This window comes from Bemisia tabaci, chromosome 1, assembly GCF_918797505.1.
Source record: "Bemisia tabaci chromosome 1, PGI_BMITA_v3".
NCBI classification, from domain to species: Eukaryota; Metazoa; Arthropoda; class Insecta; order Hemiptera; family Aleyrodidae; genus Bemisia; species Bemisia tabaci.
In genome coordinates, this window is record NC_092793.1 from 40,327,908 (window position 1) to 40,339,811 (window position 11,904).

An 11,904-nucleotide genomic window follows, 5' to 3' on the forward strand; every position below is an offset into this window, starting at 1 on the left:
AAACTACCCTGAGTCAGATTGATATCAGCCTGAATTAGTCTGACTCAGGGTAGTTTATGAAACGTCAGGTTGATTCTATTTTACTAGGGATTTCACGTAAACATTTCAAAAATTCACCCTCCTGCCTTTCAAAGCTGGCCGCCATCTTTGCATTTGGAGCAATCTCTTTGACTTGAGGGCTTTTATGACTTCATAAATGAAATCTACGACCAAAATTACATAAGAAATGATACCTCACTTGCCTTATCACGCGAACTTTTTAAAAATCCACCCTCTTGACTTTCAAAATTGGCTGCCATCTTGGATTTGGGGTACCCCCTTTTGATCAAGGGACTTTTTTGACTTCATATTTGAAATCTACGACCAAAATTACATAGGAATTGACACCTCACATGACACTGTATGCGTATTTTTCAAAAAATCGAACTCCCAGAGGCCTTATTATGGCCGCCATATTGAAATTTAGGCAATTGGGGGGGGGGGGTGTTCCGGGAGCGAACCGTGGTAAACTTTTGGTATGTTGTTCAATAGGACCCACTGAAGAAGTTTACGTAGGAAAAGTTTGTTAAGCAATTTGTTCCGGGTTAACCCTCTTTTTTTCGGATTTCTCCTTGACTAACCCCCCAAAAACCCAAAAGTCGTGGATTTCAGGATATGAATTTTGGGCAATATGCACGAATAGCTATCTACTGGCACTTGATTGACTCAAAATGTATAGGATATGCATTTACGAACTACAAAAACAGCCTAACTTGACTTTTTCAGCGCCTTGGCCCGAAATTCCCGCCAAAAAAGCGAAAAATCGCATTTTCTCAAAAACGGCCCCATCACAGATTTCGCGGTTTGTTGTTCCTCAATCAGTAGGCCTTCTAGTTGACATTTCCGCAAAAAAATCGTGGGTGGTATGTTGACCGCATTAAAATTGTTTAAAACGCACCGTGCGCCGTTCTGTTGTGAGCGGGTGATTGCAGCACATTCTCGCGTAGGACCCTAGTCAACTCAGAGGATCCTTCCCCCGAACCTCGACTCATCCATCGCCCGCTCCAAAAGTGAGGTTAAGCCGAAGATTGAAAAATAACACATAAGGCGGCTGAATTCTTGAAAAATAAGTATATTTTTGGCGTTTTCGACCCCTTCCGACAAGGAAGGACCCGACGCCTACATTCGTAGAGTGAAAAATTCGATTTTTTGCAGTTATACGCGATCCTACGGATTTTAATGAAGTCCAACAACTGATAACAGCAGTGAGTTGCGAGGGTCCTACGCGAGATAGCAGCACTAGTACCTGCTCACGAATTTTTACATTGGCTCTTACGGGAGTCCAGGGTCCTATAGAACTGGTCCCTGGCGCAGGCTACTCAGCCACTGCGCAACCTCCTCGGCTACTGCGCAGCCTTCTGCGCATAGCGGCAGCAGGAGCGGAGCGTTCTGTAAATTCGCTCACTTTCATAACTTGATTGTAAAAAAAACTGGGTCCTATTTCCAAAATCTGACTAGAGCGGGCTCATCTAGAGCCTATTACCCATCGATAACCGCAAAAATCATGGAAATCGGCCCAGTAGAATGCTCAAACAAACTAAGACATATTTACATTGTTGTTTATGATTTCTTAAATTGAACGCATCGAGTTGGGTAGTGAAGAAAGAGTTTTATTTTTGAAACATGGTGAGCACCGAGAGAGTCGTCACAAGCTACTAGACGGGGGGATTTCGCAACGGATGGAAAGAACAGCGAACATGAAAAGTGCATGACAATGCATTCCTTAGGTTTTACCTCGTTGCTACGTCTCATTTTAATGCTTAAATTACTCTCATTTCAACACCCCTTCTTAATTTAAGTATTAAAAGAAAATTAAAAAACCCTCTTCCGAGGCCTACACCTATTTTTACTGACCCTAGTCTCTCTTACAAAAAATCATTTCTTAAATTCTAGTCATTCTTACATTCTAGTCAAAAAAAACATTTCCAGTAAATGTGGATATTTCTCCAAAGAATTATTATGAAAATTACTTAAGTAAATTGTCAACACAAAACCAATGTTTCTCCTTTCCAAGAGGCTTTGTTAACACATCTGCGACCATTTTTTCTGTTGGTAGGTAATCCAATTTTACCTGTTTTCCGGCCACTGCGTCCCTGATAAAATGATGACGCGAATCTATGTGCTTCGTTTTATTGTGCAGTATTGGATTTTTTGTCAGTTTAATAGCCCCCTGGTTATCGTTGTACAACTGAACTGAAATTTTCTTTCCAAAAATTTCAAAGTACAAATTGGTCAGAAAAATCGCTTCCTTTACGGATTCAGCCATTGCCATGTACTCAGCCTCAGTACTCGACATGGCAACAGTCCTTTGTTTTCGGCTCTCCCATACAATGGGTCCGTCAGATAACTTAAAAATGAACCCAGTGAAGGATTTCCTATCCAGTTTGCACCCTCCCCAGTCCGCATCCGCATATGCCATAATTGCATTATTTTCCTCATTTTTAAAAACAAGTTTTTTAGCGGCGCTGCCTTGTAGATAGCGCAAAACTCTCTTTACCTCTTTCCGTTTACTCGCAGTCGGTTTGTTATTAAATTGACTCAGATAACTTATGGCATATGCAATGTCTGGTCTGGTCCACACACATAAATACACTAAACTCCCAATGACACTTTGATAAGGTACATCATGTAAAATTTCTTCCTCATGCTCATGTTCAGGAGATGTTGTATCACTTCCCCCTTTTTTCTCTTTTTGTTTAACTTCAAGAGGTGTGGCAATTCCTTTACAGTCAAGCATGTTAAATTTCTTTAAGACATCTATTATATACCTTTCTTGATCCAATCTTATCTCTCCCGTGTTATCATCCTGCTCCACATTTATCCCCAAAAAATAGCTAAGTCTACCTAAATCTTTCATTTCATAAATAGACATCAATTTCCTTTTTACTTCCTCTTTTTCTTTTTCATTCTGGTATATTAGAGGTAGATCATCGACATAAACTCCTATTATGATCCATGAACCCTTTACTTGTCTGAAATAAACACAGGGTTCCAACTTTGATTGCTGGAAATCAAGCGATTTTAAAGTTCCATCAATTTTTTTGTTCCATGCATAACTTGCTTGTTTTAAACCATAGATTGCTTTGAGCAACTTATAAACTTTATTTTCTCCTCCTCGTTTTTTTAAACCTTCAGGTTGCTCGAGATACAGGGTGATCCAAAAGTCCCTTCCACCCCCTCTAACTTTTTACCTAATTGAGGTAAAGATTTGAAACTTGGGGGATATTCCTAGGTCAAAGGGAGCTACTTTTTGGCCCCCCTAAAATTTTCAGGGGGCCCCCCTTGGGGGGGCAACGGCCCCCAACTTTTAATTTTCAAATGGGAAAACCCCCTTTGTGATAGCTCGTTCGAAAGAGCATAAAAAAAGACAACTTTTCGCGCAAACCCGAAGTCAATATCTCAAACCGTTTCAAAATGGCGGCCGGTTAAAGTTCAAAATGGCCGAAAATTCACACCGGTTATTTGTCGATGGATTTGCGCGAAAATCGGTATGAAGGGGTATTTTGACACGAGAAAAACGAATTTGACGTTAGATTTTCAAAAAAACCGAAATTTCCAAAATAGCCGCCGGTTAAAGTTTAAAATGGCCGAAAATTGTCACCTCGGTTTTTTGCTGATGGATTTGCCTAAAAGTTGGAATTTGAGAGTATTTTGGCATAAGATAAACAAATTTGAACTTAGATTTCTAAAAAATCAATTTTTTGTCATTTTGAACTTTAACCGGCGGCCATTTTGGAAATTTCGGTTTTTTTGAAAATCTAACGTCAAATTCGTTTTTCTCGTGTTAAAATACCCATTCATACCGATTTTCGCGCAAATCCATCGACAAATAACCGGTGTGAATTTTCGGCCATTTTGAACTTTAACCGGCCGCCATTTTGAAACGGTTTGAGATATTGACTTCGGGTTTGCGCGAAAAGTTTTCTTTTTTTATGCTCTTTCGAACGAGCTATCACAAAGGGGGTCTTCCTATTTGAAAATTAAAAGTTGGGGGCCGTTGCCCCCCAAGGGGGGCCCCCTGAAAATTCTAGGGGGGCCAAAAAGTAGCTCCCTTTGACCTAGGAATATCCCCCAAGTTTCAAATCTTTACCTCAATTAGGTAAAAAGTTAGAGGGGGTGGAAGGGACTTTCGGATCACCCTGTATATTTCCTCCTCTAACTCTCCATGTAAAAAAGCAGTTGTTACGTCTAAATGATCAATGTGGAAACCCTCTCTTGCTGCAATTGCGAACAAAAATCTTAATGTCGAATTTCTAATTACAGGGGAAAAAGTTTCCTTGTAATCAACTCCCTCTACTTGCGAAAAACCTCTCGCAACTAGTCTCGCTTTGAATTTTTCAATTTCTCCCTTTGCATCTCTCTTTATTTTGTAAACCCACTTAGCTTTTATGACATTTTTTCCTTTAGGAAGGTCAGTAAGTTCCCAAGTTTTATTTTTTTCAAGTGAATTCAGTTCTTCAGTCATAGCATGCAACCACTTATCTTTATTTGGATTTTTCGGAGACAACGCCTCAGTTGCAGTCATCGGTTCTTCCGCCGTTGCAAAATATGCCAGGTTGGATTGTCCTGCTTGAAAACGCTCCACCTCCTTGCGCTCACGGTCTGGGTATCGTCTTTCATCAACGTCAACTTCCAGCACACTTTGGTGATTTCTCCGTCGCCCGGCTCCCACAGACTGTCATTCGCCTCGTCAGCACTTGACTCTTCTGATTCCGTCACGGTTTCTTTGCATTATTCGCCATGCGTTTTCTTTCTTCTTTCTTCTTCATGCGTCTCCTTTCTTCTTTCTTCCATCTTCTCTGCACCGTCCTGTTCTCCTTCTAGCTGTAAGTTTCGCGGGACAAATTCGTCGACTTCGATTTCTAAATCAATGTCCAAGATGTTCTCGTCTTCTCGAAAAATGACGTCACGCGAAATTGTTAAGTCGCCACTTTTCGGATTCCAAAGTCTCCAACCATGCTCAGCGTATCCGACTAGGATGTACTCCTCGCTTCGATTTTCTAACTTCTTCAAGTAGGACGTCGTTTTCAGAAAGGCACGAGAACCAAATGGTCTTAGATATTTTAAGTTAGGTTTTCTGTTATGCCATATGGACTTCGTATGGTGTCAGAACGGATCCGCTTTTTGGCGATCGATTTATTAAATATGCTGCCGTTTGAACGGCTTCACCCCAAAAATGTTTATTCAGTTTTGAGTCGATTAGCATCGCTCTCGCCTTTTCAAGTACTGTTCTGTTCAGGCGTTCACTTTCTCCATTCAAGCTCGGTGTATTTGCGGGCGTATATTGCAGAATCATACCCCTTCTTTTACAGTATTCCTTGAACTCATTCGACGAGTATTCTCCTCCATTATCTAGTCTTAATGTCATCACACGTGAACTTTGTTGTAATTCTGCAAAGGCTATATACGTTTTAATTGCATCAAAAGCATCACATTTCTGCGTTAGCAGGTAAATACAGGTAAACCCACTGTAGTCATCACGAAATGTTATAAAATATTTCTGACCATTCATATTTATGGGATCAATGGGACCACATAAATCTGTGTGTATTATTTCAAGGGCTTTAGTTTCTTGATGTCTACTTTTGCCAAAAGAAGTTCTGGTTTGTTTTGCTTTCAAGCACACATCACATTTTAATTATAGCCCCTTCAAATCATCGTTTAAGCCTTCTGAAATGCCTTTTAATTTTTTAATGTTTTCAACACCCAAATGACCTAATCTCCTGTGCCATAATGCCAATCCAGTACCCTTCTTTGCATAGAAGGCTTTATCTTCAATTTTTACATTCAAATTCACTGTAAATAGTCCGTATTTATCAAGATTTCCTGTTATAACTTCATCCCCGTTCTTAATGACTTTTACTCCTGCTTCCGAAAAAATGACTGTTCCTCCATTCTTCACAATGCAGCTTACAGACAAGAGATTAGCACAAATTTCGGGCGAATACAACACTTCATGCAGTACACATTCATCTGAAATTATCTTTCCTTTCATATCAATTTTTATCCCTGTGTTTTCTTTCGCACTGAATACTGTTGAGTTTGTTTCACTCAATTCACTGAACATGTTCCGATTGTTTGAGAGGTGACTCGTGCAGCCAGAATCAATCACCCATTTTTGTTCAATTTTGGCTTCATTACCTAATGTTTTTAAGAGCCATAAATGCCACCTTCTTTTCGTCTTTAATTGGTTTCCTATTATTAGACACATTTGATGAGCTGCTCGCTCCCTTATTTCTGAAAAAACATTGACTCTCTTGATGGTTGGTTTTCTTGCAAATTGAACAGGGTCGATAGTTCTCATATTTTCCAGCTTTCTCATTTTTTTCCTAACCAGTATTGTTAGTTTTTGTCTTGTAAAAACGCGCTATGTGACCAGCGCGGTTACACTTGAAGCAAGTTCTTGTTTCTTTGCCAAAGAATGCAACTGACTCCTCAGGTTTTACTGATTTTTCCCGATTGTGTTCTCCTAAATGCTTACTTTTTAAGTTCTCGAGAGTCCTACTGCCGGCTGGTACAAAATCCCATCCGGTTTTGAAGTTGTTGTAGGAATCCGGGAGGCCTTGTAATATTTTATTAATGAGCATCTCATTCTGAAGCCCTGGTTCTAGACTTTTTAATTGTACAAACAAGACTTCAAGTTTGCTTATGAACGTCATGACATTGCCATTCTTCACAAAGTTTAAACCAAAAAATTCCTGGTACAGGGAGCTTTTTTCTTGTTCCGTAGTTTTACCAAACAGATTTTTTAGTGTAATCCACATGTCTGATGCAGAGGTACTAGTTAAAATATGCGTTAACAAGTTCTTTTCAATGATTGTTATTATTACCTTGCGCGCCATGCCGTCTGCGTCATTCCACTTTTTTAAGTTGTCGGCATCCAAGAGTGGTTTCTTCTCGTTTCCGACAGCAACATCGTAAACTTTTGCAGCTTCTAAAAAAATTTTAATCTCGAACTTCCAAATCTGATAGTTTGAGGTGCCTTTCAGACGCGTTATCGTCGAAAAACCCGAACTTGCTAGGATGGTATCCATTGTTTTAATATTTTTATAAATTTTATGATCAGGGCTGATCAACCAAAAAAAAGAACATAAACTGTCCGCTTATTCACGAAACAAAAATTGTCCGCAGAATTTTCGGATTGGACACAAACACAAACTAGAAAACGAACGAAACCAGGGTTTTTATTTTAAAAGGAATTTATAAACACTATTAAGTTTTAATTTTTAATTTTTTTAGCCGTTTTTAATTTTTTAAGTGCGACTCGCACAACACATTTTTTAATTCTTAATAACTCCTTTTTTTATTTTGAAGTGCATTTTATTTTTTAAACTCGCGCACCAACTACTCTTTGCTCGAGAGCCATATGTCTTGCTTCAAGCTTTTTACACTTTTGTCTTAAGTAAAATATTATTAGAATGAGCACAAGCACTGAAACAATCACATAATGAGTGATGTCATGAATGTCGAGATCATTTTTTATGGTCACGGTATTTTCATCATTGAAGAAACCCATTTTTCACACTTTGAACTGGAGTGCGATTGCAGAAAACGAGGACGAGCGCGATTGCAGAAAACGAGCACGAGCGCGGAAGCACGAAAGATGGTTTCTGAAGAAAACGAACGATTTTCATTTTTACTTTTAGTTTTCTTAATATGCAGGTTTAATTTGCGAAACCTGGGCCGCCATAACCTGTTGTTTATAATTTCTTAAATTGAACGCATCGAGTTGGGTAGTGAAGAAAGAGTTTTATTTTTGAAACATGGTGAGCACCGAGAGAGTCGTCACAAGCTACTAGACGGGGGGATTTCGCAATGGATGGAAAGAACAGCGAACATGAAAAGTGCATGACAATGCATTCCTTAGGTTTTACCTCGTTGCCACGTCTCATTTTAATGCTTAAATTACTCTCATTTCAACATACATTGTTTAAATGGGAAAATTCGCAACTTTACCACGTAATATAAAAAAACCTGGGTCATATTTTGAAAATCTGAATAGAGTTGGCTTATCTAGAGACAATTGCCCGTCGATACCTAGCCGCAAAAATCATGAAAATCGGCCCGGTAGAACGCTGGAACTAAGCGTTACCAGTTACGCAAAATTAGGAGGTCTTGGAGCTTATAGTATAGATGATTACCAAAGATCCTAAAATGTAGGGTAGGTGGTGGCAAAAGGTCACACTTTTCCGTTGCGGCCGTCTGTCAGCCGCCGCCGTATCGCATGGACATTCTGGAGATGTGGTAAAATATCAACTGTAGACCCTTAGGCATGAAACGGCACACTTTCCAGAATTTTGAATGCATTTCCGAAATTTTTACGAACTTTTCCGGAAGTGCGGCCTCTTTCCCCATTTATGGGGCAAACGGTCGCACTTACGAAATTTTTGAAAAAAATTAATAAAAAATTCGAAAATGCTTTTAAATTCTGGAAAGAGTGCCATTTTGTGCCTATGGGTCTTTAGCACATATTTTACCACATTCCAGAGATTTACAAGCGATACGGCGGCCGACAGACGGCCGAAACGGAAAAATGCGGCCTTCTACCCCCACCTACCCTACCTGTACCGACCAAAACGTCACGGGGCAGAAAATCCTCAAGATGCAAACACCTCCTTTTTTTTCACTAGGTATTGACGTCATCGTGACATTCACAAGTCTCTAATGCCACTGATATATCCTTAGATACTTGTACACTCGCCCCTTAGCGGAGAATGATCGCTCTGCCGAGCAATTGGTCACCGATACGGAAAGGTATATGTATAGCAATTGAAATATTCGGGTACTTATCTTGCAAATTTTTCTCGAGCAAAATTGGATACAGTTTTGACAAAGGAAGGTCTGTCTGGCTAAAAATCGAACCATGCGAGGCAATAAAGTCGCTGCACGGGGTGGCCCTCCCCTCATAATTCATAGCGCATGAACAAATAAAATTCTGTGTAATTTCGCGGAGAGAGTCAAGAAATAATTTCTTATTGAGCGGCAAATTTGCCACCTTGAAGTTTCCCATGATTTTCAGAGAGGATTGAGATGACTCACCCGGAGATGGAATCAATTCAAAATGGAGGTCGGTGCCCTGCCGTTGCCCAGTACTTAGTTTTTCCCTCATTTTTTTCTCTCTCCTTTCTTTTTCTTTGAAAGAAAAAATCCGAAATTTGCCCCCCCCCCCCCCCCCCCATAAGTCCGGCTCTGCATGCAGTTTCCCTGTCGCGAAAATCAAACCAAGTATTTCTGAATCACACCTTTAAATGCGATTTTCTCAAAACTATGTGTTTTCCTGTAGGTGGTTATTCCAGCTAAAGCCTCAATTGTTTTACTCTGATACTAAATGATCACCTGCCGATGAAAAAATAAAAAAAAAACCCCTTCGCCAATTGAGGGCCACTCTGATTGGCCAACGCAGCCAATGCCTCAGTTATCGATGCTCTGATGGCCCAGAGATGATTGTTGTCTTCCTTAAACATCCACTAGTTTGAAGTCTCAAAGCTGACTAGTTAAGTACGGCCTCTCCATTCTCTCAAGGCCGTCAAACCAATCCTCTGCATAGACGATCAAATACCCGAACCAATTCCGATCAAAGTAGCATCAAAGTGTCGGGAGTCATCAGTCTGAAACTCATTAATTTGCTTCATTTAAAAATGAAAACTTGGCAGAAATGTTTCCTGTGGCAGCAAATGATGGATGGTGGTACTCCGGTCTGATCATACTTCGAACAAAAAAGTGCGGCCCGTCAAAATTAGATGGTAGATGGTGACCACCAGTCATCAACATGTCTACTTTGATCGGAATTTGATCGTCTATGCAGGGTTTATTGCTGCAATCATGAATTTGGCAGCTGAATGTGGCAGTCAACAGTCAGCGCTCAACGACTAAAATTTCACTAATTTGAGTTATTTTCATCCAAATGTGTGTCAAATCTATTCGAATAGATCAGACAAATCTGACATTATCCGATGGTCACTGAGAATTGTTGCTGAATTTGGCGCATCAAACGCAATGTTCAGGCATCGAGCCGATGGCTTCCACATTCCAGCCACATTCAGCTCTCATATTCAGCATGTGATTGCAGCAATACGCAACAGTTTAACGACAATTGTTAGAAGGTACACAAGGAGACTTACCTTTCGGGAAGATTAAATAATGACATTTCATGAGATCATATTCCAAAAAGCAGCAAAGCTCAACTATTCCTGTGAACATGAAACCGCCCTTGAGAGCAGAGCAGAGAGATGGGTGTTGACCGATTGCCATGAGAACAATATCCCAGGTCTCACCATGAGTACAAGATCTTCGAAGACAGGGCACGAATTACGAAAGATATCGCCTCCTCATGGGTTGAAGATGTACTCCGAATGAGACTGGACACAACAGGAAACTATTGGAAAACAAATAATAGGATTTGCATACTTACATCACGAAATTGTATCAGTCCCAGTTCTCCCAATTCGGAAACGCAAGCGTAGGCTGCCTCACTCTGCAGGAACATCTGACATAATGTCATTTCCTCACTCCGAAATAACGATCCCATTTTGGATGGGTTCTAGCCTTTTAGCACTTCAAATAAGAATGAAACAAGTAGTTTTTCGCGTATGACATGAATACGAGAGCTGACAGGAGGATTCTACGAACTCACTAATCATGTGATCTGATCAGCTGACATCAAGAGCAAATAGATCGTATTCGATACATCAAACAGGCGTTCTATCGATGCGATATACTTGATATCGATTGGTTCAAAACATTGACGTATAATACGGGGGCAGGACATTACCTACAACGGCATTACCTCCAAAAATCCAACATGGTCGAGCGAGAGATCGAAACTTTGGCAATGTGCCCAAATCGATCGGTCGATGTTTCGAGATGTAAGGCTGTCTCGAATTTTACGATGTTGCCAAACCAAAAAGTAAGCATGAGATTTCTTTATAGGTGTTTCTCACCTTCTACCACAGACCACAGTCGATGCTCGATGGTCTGTGTCTGTGAGATTGTGCGAGTTTTGAGATAATCTGATAATCGCTCTCGAAACATGAGCATGAGCGTGAATTAAGAGTTAGAGGTTAGAATCCATTAAGTGAAATTGGTAGAAATGTATGTATTAAAAGGCATTGAATCACAGGATCAATTAGTTTCTCGTAGACTTTTCCCCTAATACTCGTGGATCGGGAGACTTGTAATTTAAGTAGTATTGGTGATGTGATTAGATTCGTGAAAAAGTGTAACCGCATTGCTTGCTTTTAACTAGCGCTTATGGTTTTGATGCAATGATTGTCATCCTCATCAGTTAGTTTCCTCTACTACACGACCGCACCCTTATGAAGGCAGATGAAGAATAAAAGTGGTTACTTCAGTTGTTACTCTTTCTCTAAATTTTATGTTTTGGCGTCTCCGCTCCGAAATCACAAGGCTGCCGTGTTCCCTAGCTATGCAGATCGCTTGCTAAGTCTGCCCCCTGTCACCCTGTGGAAAGTCTAATCATACCTGAGTTCTCTCCGGTTGGAATTTCTCTACTTCAATGTACGCAAAATAATATTTTGCAGCTGAAGAACACAGCATCTCTCTTGCGGCTATGAAACAATCCAGTTTTCTCTCTGAGCTAATAGATTTCATGATGTGCTTGACTTGACTGTAGCTTGATCAGTTACCTAGTTCATCCAGGATGTCACCATGCTCTTCCACAACTCTTGTTGTTTAAACAATTAATGGGCTCCATTAATTAATGTTCGACAATGTTGTGGAAAAGCACGTCGATAGTCCGTCCAAGCATCGAAGGAGAAGTACATTTGTATGAAGGTTTGTCAAGTCTGGCTTAAAGTAAGTCATGTACCAGCCTTCCACCTATCAGCACATCTTAGAGCGCAAGTT

General features: G+C 40.2%; 1 protein-coding gene across 5 annotated transcripts in view; it reads right to left on the reverse strand.

Annotated features, from left to right (window-relative positions):
• The window catches only part of Vha100-1 (V-type ATPase subunit a family protein Vha100-1), a 122,024-nt gene extending 111,317 nt beyond the window's left edge, over positions 1 to 10,707 (reverse strand). For 2 of the 5 annotated variants that reach the window (XM_072300996.1, XM_019058111.2), the window contains exon 1: positions 10,451 to 10,706. In XM_072300996.1, the coding sequence (XP_072157097.1) occupies positions 10,451 to 10,567 (117 nt within the window). In that variant the 5' untranslated portion in view covers positions 10,568 to 10,706. Of the gene's footprint in view, positions 1 to 10,160; positions 10,301 to 10,450 lie in introns of those variants that run through there. The other 3 variants (XM_019058109.2, XM_019058110.2, XM_019058112.2) reach the window with 3 other exon arrangements.
• Positions 10,708 to 11,904: the final 1,197 nt, after the last annotated feature.